The 22490-nt window shown below is 45.8% G+C and overlaps 1 protein-coding gene across 4 annotated transcripts in view; it reads left to right on the forward strand.

Annotated features, from left to right (window-relative positions):
- The window catches only part of CLMN (calmin), a 69980-nt gene that overhangs the window by 41180 nt on the left and 6310 nt on the right, over positions 1 to 22490 (forward strand). For 2 of the 4 annotated variants that reach the window (XM_053375813.1, XM_053375829.1), the window contains exons 2-9: positions 2064 to 2125; positions 3357 to 3452; positions 4637 to 4720; positions 9806 to 9898; positions 16729 to 16919; positions 18360 to 18553; positions 18757 to 18839; positions 19530 to 20798. In XM_053375813.1, coding sequence (XP_053231788.1) covers positions 2064 to 2125; positions 3357 to 3452; positions 4637 to 4720; positions 9806 to 9898; positions 16729 to 16919; positions 18360 to 18553; positions 18757 to 18839; positions 19530 to 20798 — 2072 coding nt within the window. Of the gene's footprint in view, positions 1 to 1262; positions 1352 to 2063; positions 2126 to 3356; positions 3453 to 4636; positions 4721 to 6120; positions 6233 to 9805; positions 9899 to 16728; positions 16920 to 18359; positions 18554 to 18756; positions 18840 to 19529; positions 20799 to 22490 lie in introns of those variants that run through there. The other 2 variants (XM_053375821.1, XM_053375836.1) reach the window with 2 other exon arrangements.

Raw genomic sequence — 22490 nt, forward strand, 5'->3', positions numbered from 1 at the left:
TTCCCTCTACAGCATGGGCAGAAACCGCCTTCTTGACCGTTGGTCCCACTATTGGTCTTGTCCACTCAATGTGCCAGAGCCTGGTTTTGCATGCTTTAGTCATCTTGTCCACATTGCTTGTAAAATTCATTTGCCACCTTGCTATTCATTTGCCACCTTGCTGCTTCTCTTTCCACACAAACCATCCTTGCCTTCTAAGCAAGATGGGCAGCTTTTAAGCCTTGCTTCCTGGGCTCCAGAATGCTTTTGCAAGAGCTCACGATTCCTGAAGATCTTGTGAGAGTGTCCCAGAGCCTGGTAAGCAAGGCAGATAGCTTAAAAGCTCTTTCTGCACCAGAAAAACCTGGTGCAAAAGGAGCTCTTAAGCTTTCTGCTTTGCATGCAATTAATTTGCGGTATTTCAACTGGCCGGCTTTCTTTTTTAAAAAAGAAATAATATTTTTATTAATTTTACAACAACTAAACATCACACAAAAAAGAAAAACCATACATCAAAATCTTAAAACAACTATATAGACAATCCACATTGAATCCAAAACCCGGGACTACTAGAATCCCCTGACTTCCCTCCACCCCCCACCCCCACCCCGGTTCCCTTGTTGTATGTTGTTCATGCATGTCCACAAATTCAACTGGCTTTCAAGTGCATAAGGTTGAAATTGCACAAGTTGTTGTTGTTTTATTTTTATTTGCATTTTCAAAAACAGGAACAGAGAGCACAAATTATTTGCACGCAAGATGCAATCGTACTTTATTCAAAACTGATCCAGTGATCTAGGGTGTGTGTGTGTGTTTGTGTGTGTACGAAGGATTTTTTTTATAACTTATAACAGGTATTATATGCTGGCAGTAGTTTGCTCCTACAAGCAATCTAGCTACTGTGTTCTGCACTGACTGCAGCCTCCAGACCAACCTCAAGGGTAGCCCCAACACAACCCTTTCCTGTCCCATACTGTTCATTTCCTCGCTACCCTGCTCTGATATTTGTTAACTAGTTAATCTGAGTTGCAGCACCTGCATGCAAAGCTCAGTGGCTTAGAGCCTGGTGCTGATAACTCCGTGGTTGCAGGTTCAATCTCCGTATGGGACAGCTGCATATTCCTTCATTTCAAGGGGGACCTCAGGGTCCCTTCCAACTCTATGAATCTCAGACTGAGTTTCCATCTCAGTTTCCATCATGTTGCAGAGGCATCCCATGGGAACATGACCTGGGTGCGCCGGGGCTCTAGAATGCCAATGAGCCATTGTCACGTCTTTACACACAAATGCTGAAGGGGTTCTGGAGTCCCGAGTGCACAGGGAGAACGAGCAACGACTGGTCTCAGTGTGCTGCTTCAAACTTGAGTTGAGAGTAAGAGTTAAGCCTAGTTTCGAAGTCAGCTGCCTGGTGATCATTTCTCCTCTTGAGTTCCTGTTGTCTTTATTGAGCCTGGAACTCTGGAAGGTTAAAACTGAAACCAGACTGTTCTCTCTCTCTTTTTTTACTGTTTATATTACTGAGTTCTAGCAAACATGACTTCTTTCTGGCATGATGACGTGGATTGGTGAACAGGCCTAGTCGTGTGTTGTATGTAATTATGAGATTTATAATCCTGTTACTACTCTCTGGATGCCCAGAAAAAGCCAACACAGATTCAGTAAACCATATGTATGTGAGCAGACATCTTAAGACTTGGACAGATTTTTCTTTCTTCCTTTTTGACTGCTGCTTTTCACAAGGATAGGTGCAAAAAGAACATGTTTAATTGGGTTTTTGGAAACTGTATTACATTTATGGAGCCTCTGTGAGCCATGCAGATTGAAATGGTTCATATTGGGAGTCCTGCAATAAAAAAGGGGCATGCAGCGAGAGACATGTGAATCAAATGTGGCCCAATGATGCTGGGAACATCCTCTGGTGTTCTTCGGCAAGTGTCCTTAATGTTATTTTTGTAGATTGCATGACATATAAGTCCACAGTTGCACCGGAACCCAAACCTTACTTCTTCTAAGCAGATTCACTTTGTTAAATAGGTGCTTTCCCGTTTTAATAAACTGAGTTTCTTTATATCTTTCCTTTCTAGTGGAAAGGGAAAATGTGCAGAAAAGGACTTTTACCCGTTGGATAAATCTACATTTGGAAAAGGTAAGCCTGCTGAACAAATTAGCCCATTCAAATATTATAGACACACCTTTCTATCTTGGCTTTTGACATTTTGGATGTACAGTGGTACCTCAGGGTACATACGCTTCAGGTTACATACGCTTCAGGTTACAGACTCCCCTAACCCAGAAATAGTACCTCGGGTTAAGAACTTTGCTTCAGGATGAGAACAGAAATCGTATTCTGGTGGTGCGGCGGCAGCAGCGGGAGGCCCCATTAGCTAAAGTGGTGCTTCAGGTTAAGAACAGTTTCAGGTTAAGAACGGACCTCCGGAACGAAGTAAGTATGTAACCAGAGGTACCACTGTATATTTTTGGGACCCACCTTATCTCTGTGATTTTAAGTTATTTAAAACTGTTTTGAATATAATGTTTTAATTGTTGTAACCTGCCCTGGGACCTTAGGATGAAGGGCGGATAAATAACAACAGCAATAACAAACCAACAATCATTTTTTAAAATTGCAGTTATTGAAAAGTAGATGAAAAGGATAGGGGTTTATATTATTCCTTAAATATTTATTATCTGATGATACATTTGCAGGTGGTCTGGATGACCATTGAGGTCCTTTCCAACTGAGTGCCTGTCATGGACTGGTTGGACACAGAGAAGTGGTGGGAGGAACCGGCTGGGAAACCCCCAAAGGAAGAAGACTCAGAGCCTGGGGATTGGTGGTGGAACGAGGATGAGTGGTCAGAGGGAGAAGACTGGGAGGAGGAGGTGTTGGAAGCTGAAGAGGTGACAGGGCTTAGTGAACAGGGAGAGTTTGTGGCAGAGAGAAGTTCAGAACCAGAAGCTTCATCAGGCTGGTGAAAGAAGAGAGGTGAAGAGGCAGAGATGAGTCATGCTGGTGAAGAGTCACAGGTGTCTCCACTTTCCCCATGACTCCCAGAACCAGAAGAAGCATGAAATGGGAGGAACAAAAACAGGCATACAGGCATAGTCTCTGATTGCTTGTCCTGAAGCAGTGAAGACATAGACAACCGTGGGGAGGGGGGACCTTCAGTCTTGGCAACTGATTTCGTGGAGTAAGACCTACAGGGAATGAGCTTCTGTGCTCTTTAGGTCTGACACTCCGCTAAGTCTATGAAGACAGTTTTTGCAAATAACGAGTTGACTCCCAATTTTGAACTGTGTGATTTACTGTTTAGCTTGCCCTGTGACAGAGCCCAAGGTCACCTTTCTCAATCCTGTACCCCTTTCTTTCTTCACAGTGCAGCCCCCCTCTGGAAGTGAAAGATTTGTTGGTTGATGTTAAAGATGGCAAAATTTTGATGGCTCTGCTGGAAGTTCTCTCTGGGCAAAATTTGGTAGGTGTAAACCTTCGTTAACAGCCTCTGTCTGACATGGCTCTCAGCCAGGCCCTGATCTGGACAAGTGTCCCCTGTGGCTTCCCCTTCCTTCTGTGTGGCCTTGTGTTCAGCTAGCTGGCCTCTTTGGTGGTTGCTCCAGCCCGGCTGTCCTGCTTCTATGGGGCTAGGGCAAAAATGGTGGGTCACTGACCTAGCCCAGGCAGTTGGTGCAGGGAGACGCCAGTCCTGTGGAAGGAATGAGGTTTGGATCTAATGGCTCTTCATGGCCAATGACAGTGTGAGGTTTGCAGGTGGTGGGTGAGTCAAGTTCCTCTGCTCATCCTCTGAAGATACCTCCAATCTGAGGTCCAGGCAGAGCTGAACACTCACAGTTTCTGCTTTCCCAGCATCTGTGATAAAATTGAGCCTTTTCAACACCCAAGGACCACATCAGAAATATATCTTGAGGTGGGCAGCTGCAGCCAGTCTGTATATCCTAGTTGCATGTGGTTCATAGAAAGTACATGGACGCAGCCAGTGTTGGCAATTATAACTGCAGTCATAGAATCATAGAGTTGCAGAGACAGAAGGGACCCTGAGGGTCATCTAGTCCAACCCCCTGCAATGCAAGAATCTCAACTGAAGCATTCATGACAGGTGGCCAGACAACCACTGCTTAAAAACCTCCAAGGAAAGAAAGTCACCATCATCTTCTGAGGGAGTCTGTTCCACTGTTGAACAAGCTGTTGCTGTCAGAAGGTTCTTCCTGAAGTTGAGTCAGAATCTCCTTTCTTGTAACTTGAAGCCATTGGTTTGAGTCCTACCCTCCAGAGCAGGAGAAAACAAGCTTGCTCCATCTTCCATTTGACAAGATGGCTATCATATATCCTCCCAGTTTTCCAGGCTAAACATACCCAACCTCCTCAAGCGTTCCTCATAAGGCTTGGTTTCCAGACCCTTGATCACCTCGGTCACTCTCCTCTGCAAAAGTTCCAGCTTGTCTTAGTGGTGTTTACTTCCTGATAGATGTGCTCAGAATTAGCTCAGTAGAGTCTGCGCTGTCTGGCAATGGCTTTCCAGGGTTTCAGGCAGTGGGTTTGAAACTGGGACCTTCTGCATGCAAAGCGGATGCCACAGCCTTTCCCCCTTCAATAATAACATTTTAAAAGGCACTAACTGGCTTACTTTCCTCCTTTTTTTAGCTGCATGAATACAAGCCCTCAACCCATCGTATTTTTCGACTGAACAATATCGCAAAAGCCCTCAAGTTTTTGGAGGACAGCAATGTAAGTAATTTGAAAGCTGCTGACTTGTTTTTCACTTCTCCCAGTACAATATCTCTCTCTCCAAAAGGAGGAATGTGTAAGCTGAAGGAATTATGTTTTGTTTAAAGTTGCGTCTGAAAGGCTGCATACAGTATGCACAAGGAGGGGTTCCTCTCAACACAAATTATTATTTTAATGTCGTAATGTTCAACTGGATTAAAGGATCAAGAGGCCAATATTAAAAGAAAATAAAAGAAATGACTGGGTTCAGCAACCTTTAAGCAGCTGGGCTCAAGTTGCTCTGAAGGTTAGTGATTTGAGTCATCTGACTTTCCCTTCCCCCCAAAAAAAATATGATTTCAGCATCACATGTTCTATATTTCTCTGCCCAATTTATAGCAAGAGATCATTTGAGCTTTGTTCAAAGAAAGATGGAAACGGTTACTCTAGAATTCTGCAAAGTCTGGGGTTGAACATTGTGTAACGATGTGGGGGGGATGCCACCCCACACTAGTGTTGCTATGCAGGCTGCCTTTGCATCAAGTGCAGAAGGAGGGATGTAGAAAGCTGCCTTATACTGAATCAGAAGATTGGTCCATCTCACTCAGCATTGTCAAAAGCTGCCCGGGATTGGGTTATCTCCCAGCACCAACTGGAGAAGCCAAGGATTGAACCTACAACCTTCTGCATGAAAGCATGCACCCTACCACTGAACTATGGCCTTTCACCTAAGCAAGACTCACTTTGGAGTCTTATGTGATGGTGAGGAGATGGATAAAGTTCCCTGTCAAGTCTGGGCAATGGGCAGTAATGTAAAGCAAGTCAGGAATTGGTAGCCATGAGAACCGCATCAGCAAATAAGCACCTCTTCCATTGGTGCCAATTTGGGTGAGGTCTCGCCTGAAATCAGCATAATCCTGCCTGAAATCAGTGCTGATGGCGGTGGTGGTGGCAGGAGTGACAGGGCGGCTCTTCCTGTTTCACCTCAAGCAGTTAAACATCACCAATGCGTATACCAAATCTGGTAGTTGGCCCAGCTAGCTCAGCATTGTGATAGCCAACATAGTGCTTTCCGTATGTTTTTGGACTACAGCTCCCATCATCCCCAGCCAAATGGCCAGAGATGATGGGAGTTGTGATCCAACAAGTTCTGGAATACACATTGGGTGTCCCTCGTCTACACTGACAAGCAGAAGGTGTCGGGGATTGGACCCGCAAAGCAGATGCTCTGTCACTTAGCTGTGGCCCTATAAATCACCACCCAGCCTCACAGCAGTGTCTCTGCTAGGCCGTTGTTGTTTTGCTCCATTATCACTGGATTCTGCATGTGCTGCTGACATCACACTTCACACGCTCATGCTAACCCTGTTGCCAGGAGCCTTGGTATGTCATAGTAAGGTGCCTTGCCTTGCTTTAAAAGCTTATGTAAGGTGAAACACTCCTTTAGGCACACACTGAACTTTTCGGAGGCCAGATGGACTGATTTGGTCTCTGTGTCCAGCCCCTTCCAAGGGTCTTCACAATCTCATTCTTGTAAGTCATGCTTAGTTGGAAAGGATGTAGAAGAGTTATTCACGTATGGTGGCGAAACCAGGGCCAACAGGTCTCGAATCCAAGGACTTGCAACAGCTGTGTGACTCAAGAGAAGTCCAGCACTGGCAAAATCTAACCAGCTTCCCATTTATAGGCTATTTTAAATTCCAACACAGGAAAGTCAGGCTTGGCCTAACGATGAAGGTCTAACCCTTTCAGATTAATTTAAAGAAATATTATTATATGATGAACACATGAGCACGATTTGAACTATGAGCAACAGAAGGGATTAGAGGTTATGGTATTCTTGTTAAGGTTTAAGAGATAAAAGACAGTGCAGCAGAAGGAAAGAAACAGAAACATCATGGGAATGGGGCTGGGAAGTTTTTTTGGGGGGAGTTTTTATTATGTATTGAAATGTATGTATGAAATATTGGAAAACTTCAGGAAAAAAACGAGAAGTCAGGCTTGGGACTGGAAGAGATGGGCCCCAAATTCCCCACTATAATTGGCTGTCTTCAGCATGGGAATAAGAGTGATCCACCTGTTGTGGATGTTGCAGCAAGAACTAAACAAAGATCTGGGTGGTTATATACTTTGCAAAATAAAGGGCGCGGGTGGCACTGTGGGTTAAACAACAGGGCCTAGGACTTGCTGATCAGAAGGTCAGCGGTTCGAATCCCCGCGACGGGGTGAGCTCCCATTGCTCGGTCCCTGCTCCTGCCAACCTAGCAGTTCGAAAGCACGTCAAAAGTACAAGTAGATAAATAGGTACCGCTCCGGCGGGAAGGTAAACGGCGTTTCCGTGCGCTGCTCTGGTTCGCCAGAAGCGGCTTAGTCATGCTGCCACATGACCTTGAAGCTGTACGCCGGCTCCCTCGGCCAATAAAGTGAGATGAGCGCCACAACCCCAGAGTCATCCACGACTGGACCTAATGGTCAGGGGCCCCTTTACCTTTACTTTATACTTTAAACTATAAGTGCTACAGTGGGATAGAGATGTGCTTAAATAACCGCTCACTGGCTCTGGTGGTGGGTGAGATTTGCAGCCCAGCGCACAAGTTAAAATGAACAGGGCTATTTGCAATGTGACTCTTGTGTATTGGAGGCCGAGTGATTAAACATCCGGACATTAAAACGTACAAGCTGGAATTGTTTAGAGCTGACGACGTTCACCATTGGGAAATGAACACTGGTTATGGGATGTGAAGCAGGGCCTTGAGGAATGGTTGGTGAGAACATGAGGTGTGGCTTTCAGCTGTAGGTAGTCTTGGTGGCGAGGTGGCAATTTCGCGGTCTTGGGTGGCAGTTTTAGGCCTTGGGCAGAATCCTTTAGTTCAACAATCGAGGAAGGGATGTTGTGGTGACTCACCCCTTTTTGTGGCGGCGATATCAGGGTTCCCTGTTAGAGGAGTCCTGAGGGGAGTCTCTGACCACAAGCGCTCAGCAGTGGGCCATAGAGCTTCCCTCAGCAGTGCAGGGAGGGGGCCAGCTGTGTAAACGCACGTTTTGCAGTGTCCCCATATTCCCGATTGACCCTTGCCTCAGACCCCTAGCTGGGGGCTGAGAAGGATATACGCCCAATGCCTAAGCCAAGGTTTCCTACATTTGAAATTCAATAAAGTTGTGGCCATTTTAATCCCAAAATATGTTGTCATGTGTTTTCCTTGATCTGAGGTCTGGCTCCCGGAGGGGGGTGGGACTGTGCCTGGGCACGCAAACACCCCCCCCTAAAAAAACCCCAGCCTAAAATTTATCCATGAGCATCAAACATGGTGCCCTCACCAGGTTGCTGACTGTCATCATCTCTCACCATTGGCTGTGTTGACTGCAACTAGCGAGATTTGTAGGCCGGAACATCTGAAGGCGCCATGTTGCCTAATCCTGCTCCAGCCCATGCGCTGCCTTTGTGACCTTCCCTCTGGGGAATGATATGACGTTGGTGACATCTTACCGGGACTGAACCATTATTGCAGTTGAGCCACAGGTTAAAAGGTTTCCCTCTTGATCTCAAGCCGGTTTAACCAAATTTTAGAAGTCAGGGCAGGGCAGGGAAATGTTGTTTCCATTCCCTTGGCAATGGAGAGCCAGCAGTTTAAATATTAAACCACCATGAAAGAGGTGGGAAGGGACAGCCATGGTGTGTAGTTAATGCAGAACTCGAGAGGAATTGTGACAGGTGGGGAGAGGCTCAGTATTCTTACTGTCAGCGTTTCAGAAAGGTCTGAGGCCCTGTATTGCAACACAAGGGTTTATCGCTATCATGGGCAGCCTGGGGATTTCTCTCTTTTCTGCTCTGCCATCCTGCTTGCAATGAATGAGCAAGAGAAGAGAGTGTGTAGTTTGAAGGAGAAACATAAGCTGGTCCTTGTCATATGGATTAAACCTCTCTGTGGGAACTCTGGGTCCTGCCATGGCTTCAAACCCAGAATCCTTAATAACTTGATAGCAATGTAGGAAGCTGCCTTTATACAGAGACCACTGGTCCATCTAGCTCAATATTGTCTGCACTGACCGACAGCAGTGCTTCAAGGGTTTCAGGCAGGGTTCTCTTCCAGCCCTGCCGGGTATTGAACCTGCGACCTTCTGAATGCAAAGCAGATGTTCTGCCACAGATCTACGGCCCTTCCCCAGATCGTGCTCAACAAGCATTTAAAAATGGAGAATGCATCTGTAGTGATAGTTGAGCCTCCCAAGATAGTGGAGAGGTGTTTCTCTGCCCAGTTAGTATTAGAGTTTCTCTGTTCCCCTTTCCTATCACCCCAAAAGCTCAGATGGCACCTTAGAGGAAGGGTCAGCAAACTTTTTGAGCAGGGGGCCGGTCCACTGTTCCTCAGACCTTGTGGGAAGCGGACTATATTTTTGGGGGGGAAATGAACGAATTCCTATGCCCCACAAATAACCCAGAGATGCATTTTAAATAAAAGCACACATTCTACTCATGTAAAAATGCGCTGATTCCCAGACCGTCCGCGGGCTGGATTTAGAAGGCGATTGGACCGGATCTGGCCCCTGGGCCATGGTTTGCCTACCCATGCTCCCCCTCCCCGAATCACACATGCTGCACGTCAGCAGGCTGTCTGCCAAGATGGACCTGATAAATCTGACTTCAGCAGAACAATGACAGCAGATTATGTAGCTGCAAATATGCATAATATAATCAAGTAAATACTTCATCACAAGGGCATTAAGAATAATGCAACTGAGGGTCAAACTAGTTACATGAGTGCATAGCAGCCATGTGGCTTCACTCTTTCTTTCTTTCTTTCTTTCTTTCTTTCTTTCTTTCTTTCTTTCTTTCTCCCTCTCTCCCCCCATAAAGAAAACGGTCCTCCCTTCAGTGAGCCGCTATCTTGCAACCATATCGCGTGAACTAGATATACGTAGAAGTAAGCAATCCAGCTTTATACGTTGCAAGCCAAAACCGCGCCCAGTATGAGTGCAAAATGCAACTCCCTGTTCCCTGGCCTTTAGATGTGACACTTGTGCATTCTGTAATTGAAACTGCACTTGAGTGCATTTGTCTACCTGTTTTTAAACGTCTTTTAAAACCTGCAACCCCCTTTTCTGTAGGTGAAGCTGGTTAGCATTGATGCAGCTGAAATAGCAGATGGAAACTCTTCCATGGTCCTGGGCCTGATATGGAACATAATCCTGTTTTTTCAGGTAAGGAGCAAATGGTAATGTTGTTACACGTTGACTTTTCTGTTAAACCTTTCATCAGAATACAGATTTGTTATGTCTAAAGGCTAGGAATGAAACAGATTTTTTTCTCCCATGTACCTTGTTTTGTGTCGGGTCTTCATTTTTCTTGCATTAAAGACTCCGTAAAATGTATGAGCAAACCTGGATAAACCGAAATAGATGAGACACCTGGGCGTCATTGCACTTTCCTCCCCCCACCTTGCAGTCCACTTCATTGCCCTTGCAAATGGATTTCTGCCTCAAAGTACTTGAGTCCAGCCTGCCTTGTGTGCATGTGGCTGCCGGCCAGAACCCAGATCAGAAGATCTTGTTTTCTATTTTTGTGCTGAAAACACTTGAATGCTGCTTTGTGCATTTTTAGCAACATGGGTCTTAAGACTTGAGTCCTGAAACGAGGCTTTAAAGCCCTTTAATATGCATTACTTGCACTACTTTCATGTACTAAGATGGAATCTGATACGGATTTCAACGATCTGGGAGCCTTGAAATGCCAAGAATTGAATGCAGCCAGTGAACTTGACCATTCTCAAAAGTCTGGTGCAGATGTAACCTAGTTCAATCTCTTTAATCATGGATAAGAGCAGACAATGGGCTAGTGTATTACCCCTCTACCTACCCACCCACACCCACTTCTCCTTCCGTGGGCAAATTTTGAGGGAGGTGCAATATGGAGGGTCCTTCATTGAGTCTGCAGCCATTACACACAAACACACTTTTTCCCCTCTACAGCAGCTTTACACCCAAATTAGGCTCCTCTCCAGGAAGCGCTTAGCTTAGGATCCAGTAGATCCATAGGCAGCACGGTTCTGCGCCCACCCTAAGCCTGCCATGTCCCATTTCAGGGTCCCCTGTTGGCTACCATATCTTGCCCACCCTCTGCAAGATCCTTTGCGGTAGGGTTGGGCGATAGTCAGGTTTTCAGCGTTGTGATATATCACCAGCTAAACATTGCGATATACTGATATATCACGATGTCTGAAGTAAGGATGGAGCTATCTAGGGGCACGGTTTCCCCCTCACCATGGTTTCTGCCAGCGCCTGATCTTGTGATTCGCTGCCCCCTGCCTGAGGCAGGGGAGAGCTTTGTCGGCAGAGTTAACAGGCACTGCCGGGATTAATAGAAGCACTGGCTGGCTTTACGGTTTTCCCCACACTGTGATTTTTGCATCTCTCTCTCTCTCTTTCTTTCTCTCTCTTTCTCTCTCTCTCTCTCTCTCACACACACACACACACACACACACACACATGATTGGCGATATATTTCCAGGTCAATAGTTATGAATACAATACGACAATGTGGACTTCAAATCGATTTGGGACAATAAATCGATATATTGCCTAGCCCTACTCTGCTGTGATGCTGCCCCCTGTTGGCAGAGCCAGGCAGAGGGCTAGTAAAAGGTAAAGGGACCCCTGACCATTAGGTCCAGTCGTGACTGACTCTGGGGTTGCAGTGCTCATCTCGCTTTATTGGCTGAGGGAGCCTGCGTACAGCTTCCGGGTCATGTGGCCAGCATGACTAAGCCGCTTCTGGCAAACCAGAGCAGCGGACGGAAATGCCATTTACCTTCCCACCGGAGCGGTACCTATTTATCTATTTGCACTTTGACGTGCCTTCGAACTGCTAGGTTGGCAGGAGCTGGGACCGAGCAACGGAGCTCACCCCGTTGGCGGGGATTCGAACCGCCAACCTTCTGATCGGCAAGTCCTAGGCTCTGTGGTTTAACCCACAGCGCCACCTGCGTCCCTAGGCAGAGGGCTACTTCCACTGAATTCTAGCCACCCTCCCCAGCACTACTACCTGGGAGGTTAGGATTGTGCTGTAGGCTCATTTCCAAACATGTCAATATTTCCTCTTACTACTGATTAGTGTAGGGAGTGAGCGGGGGGCAGACAGTAAAATTGGTTAAAGCGAGAACCCCTGTAGATTATGAACAATGCTGGGATTTTTCAAAGTCATTTACATGCTAGCTGTCAAATTCAAGGAGCACCTGACTAATAATGAGATTCAATTCCAGAAGCAAATAATAAAAAAGGAAAAGGAAAATGCATGGAGTGATTCATAGCAGACAGCTGTCTTTATGACTGCTTTGTGGGGAAGTTGCAAAAAATGAAATCCTGTGTCACCCTAATAACGATAACAACCCTGATTTCAGGATTAAATCATTTTAATCCCCAAAGGAGGCTGATTATTAGGCTGTAATGATATTTGTCATTGTATAATAATATTACAAAAAATTATTAGGTGGTAACCCTGATTTCTGGCTTTTAGCACCATGCTGATTTCCTTGTTGTTATTATCTCCAGGAGACGTTTTTAGATTGGGTTGTAGGTGGCTCTTTATTAGAAAACGCCCTCATTGTGCAAGGCATGGCACCCCATTTTTACCAAGCCACTTGATTCCCACTGTCCTCCTCTAACGCTACTCTTGAGGGTAGTACGCAAGGATAATCTGAAAAAACTGGGCAGTCCAATTTGTGCAGTGAAATAGGGCTTTCAAAACCATCATTGGATGCAATCCTATACCCTTTCACAAAATCATTCCACTTCTTGTTCTTTTATTGTATTGCTGCTGCTTCTGTGGCGATCATTCGTAGCCAAGTAAGATTGTCTTCCATGAAAACAGTCTTAACAGCGAGTCCGTAAGTGACTGTGGAGGCCAATTCTGGATCCACACGTCCTTCCACAGTGGGGACATAGGTTTCCAGGTGGGAGTTGTTCATGGTGAGGGTTTGCCAAGCGTGCCTTCCTCTTCGCTTGTTTCTCCTTTTCACCCTGAGTTCATGCTTCTTCAAAGTCCATGTATGGTAAAGGCTGTTCTCCAATTGGAGCACTCGCAGGCCAGTGTTTCCCAGTTACCAGTGCTTATGCTACATTTTAAGACATTTGCCCTGAGAACATCTTTAAACCTCTTTTGTTGTTCACCAGTATTTCACTTTCGATTCCTGAGTTGGGAATAGAGTAGTTGTTTTAGAAGATGGCAATCAGGCATCCAAACAACATGACCAGTCCAACGAAGTTGATGTTGAAGAATCATTGCTTCAACACTGGTGATCTTTGCTTCTTCCAGTACACTGACATTTGTTTGCCTGTCTTCCCAAGAGATGTGTAATTTTTTCCAGAGACATTGTTGATGGAATCTTTCGAGGAGTTGGAGATAGGGTTTATAAGTGGTCCATGGTTTGCAAACATACAGTAAAGTTGGTAGTACAATGGCTTTGTAAATGAGCATTTTGGTTTCTCTGTGAACATCCTTGTCCTCAAACACTTGTTGCTTCAATCAGGAGAAAGTTGAGCTTGCAGAGCTCAGGCAATGCTGGATTTTGGCATCAATGTTGGCCCTTGTGGAAAGATAACTGCTCGGGTAGGAAAAGTGGTTGACATTTTCCAACGTTACACCATTAAGTTGGATCACTTCCCTGTTACTCAGGGAATGTGTGGACTATTGGATTATCATGCTCTGTAGAATGGCCACAAGCAAGCACCTTGTTTCCTGTGCCTTGGGATCTGGATATCACCTTTTGAGAGGCTTCAGAATTTAAGGAAGGACACTGACATCTATGGGCCATTTCAGGAGACTGGTTACTGTAATTCCTAAACTAGACCTTGATGGCCTATGGGAGAACCCATCAAAGTGTGCCAAGTTCCTCCTACTATTTTTAAAGCTTTTAAAGTGTCACATTGATTTCTGAAAACTGGAATCGTTTTTTCTGCTTAAAAGGCCAGAGATCAAACAACGAGTGCCCAAACCATTTAAAATAGACACATTGGAGGTTTTTAAACAGCGGTTGGATATCCATCTGTCATGGATGCTTTAGCTGAGATTCCTGCATTGCAGAGGGTTGAACTAGATGACCCATGGGGTCCCTTCCAACTCATAAGAGTCTATCATTCTATGAAAAGCATTGACATGGTCCTGAGCTTCTTTCAAAAACTATGATGTCTCCATACAGGGGCATTGTTGGTGCAAACAGGTACAATATAAAAGCACAGTACTAGTGAAGCCCTATTCATCTGCCGACCTCATTTGCCCAGAGACACTTGTTTCAGTTTTAATATCAGGCAAGGTGGAGGGCACAATCCACATACAGTACTTGGCCTAGAAAATCATGTTGGCACTCCACTGCTCAGGGTTACCTTTGATGGCCAACCTTCCCCTTCCCTCTGAAAGTCTGTCTAACTTTGCACCTATACTTATAAATTAATGTATGTCATTGTTATTCAAAATTGCATCATGGCCCTGTGCCTCAAGTCTTTTGAGGGCCTAGCAATGCCCTCTCCTCCTGTAAAGCCTACCATCCCCTTCTAGGGGATCTGAAAGCTCATAGAGAGTTTCAGGTGAAGAATCCAAATTTCAGATTCAGGTCAGAGGAAGAGCAATCACAAGTGGAGAGAGTGCTGTTGTGCTCATGTTGTGTTTGTGGACTTCCCACAGACATCTGGTCAGCCACTGAGAAGACAGGATGCTGAACTAGATGGGTCTCTGGTCTGATCCAGCAGGGCACTTCTTACATTCTAGATTCCAGTATCCTCCCAAATGGAACTGATGAAAACATGATGGTGGTGGTGGTAGTGGTAGTGGTGGTGATATTGATATATTTTCTTGGGCACCTGGAATTCATCATTCCCAAACATCTGGGCGGATGTAGTCAGTCAACTAAACAAAATACAGCTTGAACACTTAAAATCTTTTATGCCCCCTTCCTCCACAAGAAGGCCAAATCCAATTGGCATCATGAGCATCTCTTATGTCACCCTCTTAGCCACACAATTCCCGTCCAAAAATTTCCGACATTGCTTAACAAAGGGCCAAAGTAGACATGATGATAATCGCACAGCTGGTAGCTTGCGTGATTGTTCTTTGTTCAGTTAAATAGCAACCACACTCATGGGCTAGTGTGTCTGTGTGTGTGTGTGTGTGTGCGCGCGCGTGCGTCCAGATTAGGACTGCAGCTGGTAATAGGTGGAGAGAAGGGGATTTACCCTTTGCTGTCACCAGGGTCCCAATCCAAATTCAGTTGACCCCCTGGCAGCTGCTATTTACTAAACCATCATGCTAACTGCCAGCTGTGTCATTGTAGCTGCCTCTAGATTGACCCAGCCTCTGTTTCTTTAAAGGTGAGCCAAGTTTTCAAAAACAGGAAAGCAGATCCTCCCAAGTCAGCAAACCCAGCAGGACAGCTCTCCTACCCCCAACTCTGCCCCTTAAATTGGAGAAGCTCTAGATGTTGCTCGACTCATATGTCCTTGACCACTGGCCATGCTGGCTGAGGAACCCAACCACCTCTGGAGGGCCACAGGGTCTCCACTCCTGCCCTGTGTGCTCATATATAACCTAAATAATAGAATTGTAGGGTTGGAAGGGACCACTAGGATCATCTAGTCCAACCCCCTGAAATGCAGGAATCTTTTGCCTCGCGTGGGGCTTGAACCCACAATCCTGAGATTAATCTTTACCAACTGAGCTATTAAGACAGCATAAAGCATGTCTATGACTGAACTCTTTAGCTGCCCTTAAGAGATCAGGATGTGACGTCTGCACTCACCCAAAATGACTCTGGATTTTTCTGTTATCTCATGCAAAGGAATTCCTAACACTAGTTTTGCTGATGGGGGTCTTCTGGAACCACAAGATCAAATGACTGAGAAGCAAGAATTCGCTCTTCTCTCCAGCACTATATGGTTCATTTACCCCAGTCTGTGCCCCATCCCCCAGCTGCCTATATGTTCCCAAAAACTCTGTTGTAGTTTTCTTCTCGCCATTTGATCTCTCTCCACTGAGAGAATTGCTCCTCTGCATTCTAGCATTCTGTGTCTTCCATAGTTTCTGGGGAAATCCATTTTGTCTATATAAGGAGCGAGGAACATTTTTGGCTCCAGGGGCGAGATCCTTATCAGGGTCAGCCTCATGGGCCGCATTTGACTGGTGGGCAAGGCTGCACCCATGACATCACAGTGATGCTGTGAGCAAGGTGCTTTGAAGTCCCAAAGTCAGGACTTCCAAGCACCTTTCAAAGCAGTCGCTTTGGTGAATGTTAGCTGTGTGAGCGGTCTCCTGTCAAATCTCTGCAGCTTTATTAAATTGCAGTTCCTAGGACTCTTTGAGGGAACCCCTGACTGTTGAAATAGCATAAGAGTGCTTAATACGCACGGTACGGATGTGACCTTTCTTCCTGTGGTTCTTGTTGCTATCCCAGAACATAAGAAGAGCCCTGCAGGATTAAATCAAAGGCCCATCTTAGCACTCCTGTTAGCTGCAGTAACCAACCCAGAGGAGCTTAGGGGAATCGTGCAAGCAGGACAATGACACGAAATACAACCTTAAGACATGTGGGCCATATTCATTCCATTACAGGATCCTTGCCTTTAGAGCAGGAATTGGGGGGTGGGGACCTGTGGCACTCCTGATACCATGGGACTCCCACCTCCCCCCAGCCAGCATGGCCAATGGACAAAGCTGATGGGAGCTAAAGTCCAGCAACATCCCTGATTTAGAAGTTGCTATGCATTTTTACTCCCTGTGTCTGGAATGCAGCGGCCGAGGCTGCTGGCTTGAGTCTCGCTGAGGGGCAAGTGCTCTTTCAGATAGCATGAAACCGGGCCCCAAGTCAACGTTGCCTTTCGCGCGGGGCTAGCTGGCATGACAGGGCTGTTTGTGAAGTTTGGAAGCGGCTGCTTGCCTGAAGAAATGAATAGGCTTGCTTGTCCTCAAGGCAGCATGACAGAATGATGGATTCTCTGCTCTGTTTTTCTGACCCCGGCTGCTGCCTTCCCCCCACCCCCCGCAACAGATTAAAGAACTCACAGGCAACCTCAATAGGAACTCCTCGTCTTCCAGCCTGTCATCGGGACCCAGTGGCCCTGATTCAGACACCTCTCATCCCAACACGCCTAATGTCGAGAGAAGCATGTCTGTCTCGGTGAAGGATCAGCGAAAAGCAATCAAGACCCTTTTGAACTGGGTCCAAAGGAAAACAAGAAAGTAAGCCAACCTTTCTCCCCCCCCCTTTAAAAGTCACCACAAATCCCACTGCCAATCAGATGGAAGAAGATTTCCATTAGTTATCTGTGTGATGAAATGGATTGGATGCATTTAAAGTGGATCCAAGGGCAAGCAATAGAACAGGCTATGTAATTTTGCCTGTATCAGCCAAGGAAGAGCTTGGGCTATGCAGCTGGGTTTTTCCTGTCCTTCCTGTTTCACAGTTCTGTGTTTTGTGTCAGTAATAAGACCCTATTCCGACTCTTCTTTGCAGCATACATTGCCTTGTGGGGGATCCCAAGTATAAAGATGTGCTCATGGCTGGCCCTTTCATTAGCTTACAGGAGGCACAAGGCCATCTCCAAGCTAATGTGATGATAATGATGATAGTAACAACAACAACAACAACAACAACAACAACAACAACAACAACAACAAAAAAGTTTTATTCATACTCCGCCCTACGTGGTTTAAAAACTGAGCTCAGGGTGGCTAACAGGAAATATAAAACATTGATTGAAATACGACTATAAAACAGCATAAAATACAACATAAAATGCAGCATCAATAAATATCAATAGACCAGGGGAAGGGAACCTTTTCGGCCTGGTGGGTCAGATCCCTCCCTGTCCCCACCACTGTGGGATAACTTTGACAAGTGAGTGGGACAACCCACCTGTGAAATCATCAATGGCATCAGGTGACCAACAGGTGCGCTGTCCTGTCCACCTGCCAAAGTTTCTCGTGCTGCGCTTCCCAAATGCCCAGTGGTAAATGGGTTGTTGGATGCTTGGAAAATGATGTGCATGGGGCTTCGTCAGTACTAAGTACAGGGCTTGGCTGCATGATCAAGCTCCCCGCAGGGAACTTGCTTGTGAAAGTCGATCCAGCTGCCCGCCTGTTGATGCGAAGTGACTTCAGCCCTGCTTTCTACAGGGATCGATTCTGTGGTTCAGCTCACCTGCTCCAGATGCATCTTTTATCTGCTCCACATGTATAGGTAACATCACGTGCGGGGCACGCGAGTGTGGTTTGGGGTGGGTGGCAGGGACAACCCTCGGCCAAACTGGGACGCATGCCAGGCCACATTTGGCTGGAGGTTCCCTACTCCTGGTGTAGACTATATTGAGCTAGATAGACCAGTGGTCTGCTTTGGTCAGCTTCCTACATTCCTTTGCTGACAGTTACCATTTGCCAGGCAAAAGCTCCTACTGAGGTCCTCTGAGGGCAGGCAGCTGGATCTCTCTCACCCCATGATGGAGGAAAAGGCACCTTGTATACAAAAACTCCCTCTTGTGAATGCTTAGAGTATGATGCATTTCCCTAAAGCTAGGAAGCCTTTGCACTGGAATAATTTTCTGTGTTACGAGAGTATTGAACATACCCATCTCCCTGTATGGATTTTCATACCACCTCTCTCCTTGGTACTCTCGCCTCCAGGTATGGGGTTGCCGTTCAGGACTTTACCAGCAGTTGGCGAAGTGGCCTGGCTTTCTTGGCGGTAATCAAAGCCATAGATTCGAGCTTGGTAGATATGAAGCAAGCTTTGGAGAAATCACCCCGAGAGAATTTAGAGGATGCATTCACTACAGCACATAACCACCTAGGTATTCCAAGACTTCTGGAGCCAGAAGGTAACTTTTTCATACCTAAATGTCTTCTGCAGGCTTTTGGGATTTACAGGCTGATCACCGGGGCCTTGTGATCATTACATTGTTTGATCTTTGTTTGTAAATCACTCTGAATTTTTTCCAGTGTCATATATTTTTTAATGAAATCAATAAGTAAAAGGAAATAAATTTAGATTCATCACGAGACAATATGTGTCTCTCCCCAGACATCATGGTTGAGTCGCCCGACGATCAGTCCATTGTGACCTATGTGGCACAGTTTTTGGAACATTTCCCAGAGCTGGAAGGGGTACGTATGTTCCTTCACTTCGCTCTTTGAATGCTTCTTTCCTGTAAGTGTAGTTAGGTCACTCTCAGCGATAAGCACCTCCTCCACAGTTAAGAGGAAGTTGGGTGATTGTTTCCCTCACCTGGTCTCCTTTACTTTACTTCAGTTCAGTTGTATTTACTTCACTAGGTCAACCCAATTCCCAACAATATGGACAGTGGGCAGCAAATGTGGGAGGCTTTCCTCTTGTCTCCCCACCCCCTAGATTGGAAATGGCAAGAATCAAAGAGACACTGTTGGGATCTTGACTCTGCATGAGCAGTTCCTGAACTGCACCTGAGAAACCTGGAAGTTGAGAGGGCTGCAGGTATATCATTAGATGTTCAGCAACTAAACACTCCCATAACTCAAGGTAGGCCGCCCAATGCATCTCTGCATAAGGTGGCTTGCAGAGACACAGCAGAAACACCCCCTGCCCTCAGAGGAGACCAGCCATTGCATCTCTGCATGTGAGTCACTGCTCTTGGTTTGCCTTCTTACAGTTGGGAAGCATGCAGCAACTCAGGCAGAGATGTCTTACTGTTTCCTATGATGATAGCAAGTCTTTGGTGGGCTGGTGGAAGTGTGGCTTAATTGTTCCGACAACTACCTTGCAAAAAGAAATATTATTTATCAAATGATGATGATGATGATTTATTTAATGTTGTATAGGAAGATTTTTCAGATCCGGACAAGGACTTTGCAGCTGAATCTCCTTTCCACGTTAAAGGGACACCAGGGGAAGAAAATCAAGGGAAGGTTTTGATTTTGAATGAGAATGGGAAGCACACCTATACCGGTCACCTGGACAGAAGCCAGTCTTCACCTCCAAAAATCTATATTCCTGGTTCGCCCCTCAATCCAGAGAACCGAAGTTTTCATATGGCAAATGAGGAGATTAATGACAATCTGCAGCAGCAACTACCAGATCATTCAGAGACTTCCACAGAAGAACCTCAGAGGCCGAGCTCACTGCCAATAACAGAGCCTGTTGATTATCAGTCCAATTCTGCTGCCGACATTCTTGCCAATAATGTAAACGGGTCTGAAGGGGATCAGCTGAGTATGTCCGATTCACCAACCCAGGGCGATGACCTTCTTCCGCCAAGTTCACCTCCGTATCACAAACATTCTGTTGAACCTGCTGACTCTTCGGGAGTCGACTCCAAAGAATTCAGCAAGAACAAGCCAGCCATTGAAACTAAAGAATCATCTGATGGAAAGGCTTGCTCATCCCCTCTACCTGAAAACGTACCGGAACATCTGACAACGGAACTTGAACATCCAATTCCAGCTGCTGATGAGCAAGATAGCACAAAGAAATATATATTAGAATTGTTGAACAAGGAAATATCTAAGCTCCCAGAAAAATATGACCATGCAATGCAGTCTTCTTCCATAAGGGAAGGACATGCTACTCACCAGGAAACTGGTGGACCTGATTTCAACGATAATTCAGAAGAGTGTTACCCATTGGAACGTTTTTCTCCAGTTAGAAACACTCCCAAGAGCCTAGATATTACTAATGAAGACAGCTCGGTGGGTGAAATGATGGCAAACCCTTCCAAAATCTCCATAATCCCCCATGACCTCTTCTATTACCCCCATTATGACGTTCCCATATCGGACGTCTTGGATGCTTTTGCAACACCCAGCGCAGACCCCACCCTCTCGGAAAACAACAAGATCTGCGCCGAGCTTTTAGTAAACTGTTTGGCGGAGAAAGAGTTGCTTGACCAAAACGCGGAGAAGGATATTTCAAAGGCAGGCCTACACACGAGTAATGCAGCACCAACACCCTTGGATGATAAAAGCCTGGAGAAGCAGAAAAAAGATGCCCGTGGTCACACCAAGGCTTCCCTTAACAAGGCTGCTGCAGAAGGGAAGAATGTGATACTCAAAGCAAACAGCGTGGATTCTGCTCACTCAGATGTCCCTGTGGTACGGTTGCTTTTTGCACTTACTTGTTTGCTTGTGCCAAATTCTTCCCTTGCACTGGATGCCATCTAAATTATTATAGAGAAGCTTACACCATAGTTCTTTTTCTGAGGGCTCTGGTGACTAGCAACTGCTTGGGTCTATCCCCCTGGTGTTGCACCTGGAAGTAGTCTTTAAATGCAGAGATGGAGAACCTGTGACCTTCCAGGTGCTGTTGGGACTCCAACTCCCATCAGTCCCAATTATTGCCATTGGTTGAGGCTGATGGGAGTTGTAGTCTGGGAACATCTGGAGAGCCCCAGGCTCCCCACCCCTGACTTAAATGCTTATATTTAAATATCTGGGATCAGGCCCATTGACTGGTCAAACACACACTACCCATATTGGGTGGTTGCTGCTCCCATGAGAGTCAGAGAACTTGTCTTCTACCAATGTGACTTCTTGGCAGGAGTAGTAAATGGTACTGCAGGATGGTACTTCAGTTTAGATTGTGAGTCTCTGGAGCAATGCAGTATTTTCATGTGGTATACTATGGGTTGTGTCCAACTAAATCCTACTCAAAGTAGACCCATTAAAATCAGTGGTCGTGACTAACTTAGGTCCATTGATTTCAGTGACTCCACTCCGGGTAGGACTTAGTTGGATACAGCCCTATGACCCGATTTGGTAGCCATTAGAATAAGGTGTAATATCAGCCTAAAATGAGAGTTTAATTTGGACTCTCTTCTGTTTGGCTTGATGCATTGTCCTAAGAGGTTAGCTCTGTTTGGGGAAGCGAGATCTTCTTCAAGTGGCAAGTCTCCCACTGTACATACTGATCCTGCAGCTGTGTTCATAGATGTGTTTGCGTTTTGTTGGGCGTTAGAAAATCCCAAGGGTCATTTCACAAATAACACAAGCCCAGATTTACCATGCAAGTGTACTCTCAACAGGGAGCTGTAGCTAATCCTGCCTTTTCTTGTGAGTTTGCCTCTACGGTGCCCTTGGTTTCAAACACCTATCTTTCACAATTGCACTTTACATGTTGAGGTGTACACCTAAACACCAAACATAAGGTTGGATCCAGACTTTGTTGCACTTCATTCCCTTTGATATCAGTGGAACATCAGTCAGAATTAATTTGCCCTGTTGATTTCAAGGAGGCCAAAGTTCAACTAAATTAGTCTCGATGCAAACCATGATGTGTGAAGCAGCCCTGAAGCTGGATACTTGGTTGGTTACATTTCTCCTTCGCTTTTCTTGAAAGTGCCCCAGGCATCATTAGGCACTGATGCTGTATACATTTACTTGTTTAGGAAACAGTTGTCAACATGAGAAGATCAGCTTAAGGATGGACAGCATGTTCTGTCCACACATAGCCCCAATTTGTTCAGCTTGGTATCGGTAGAGCCCTACTTGCATTCTGGCGCACTAAAACACCCTCTGAGACAGAGGTTGTCAATATGGCAACCCTGAGATACTGTCAGACTCCAATTCCCAGCAGCCTCAGCAATCCTAGCCAATGCGTAGCAATATTGGGAGTTGGAGTACAGCAACATCTGGCACCAAATGAGTTGTGGAACCCAGTATGTGAAATTATCTGCCCCAGAAGAATAGATGGCTTTGTACTTCACAATTTTCCCATTGCCACCTGAAGATTTCTTTTTCCAATGAGATTTTAAGTTGTTTGTTGTACAGAGTTCTTCTAGTTGGCCT

Source organism: Podarcis raffonei, chromosome 1, assembly GCF_027172205.1.
Source record: "Podarcis raffonei isolate rPodRaf1 chromosome 1, rPodRaf1.pri, whole genome shotgun sequence".
Taxonomy (NCBI): domain Eukaryota; kingdom Metazoa; phylum Chordata; class Lepidosauria; order Squamata; family Lacertidae; genus Podarcis; species Podarcis raffonei.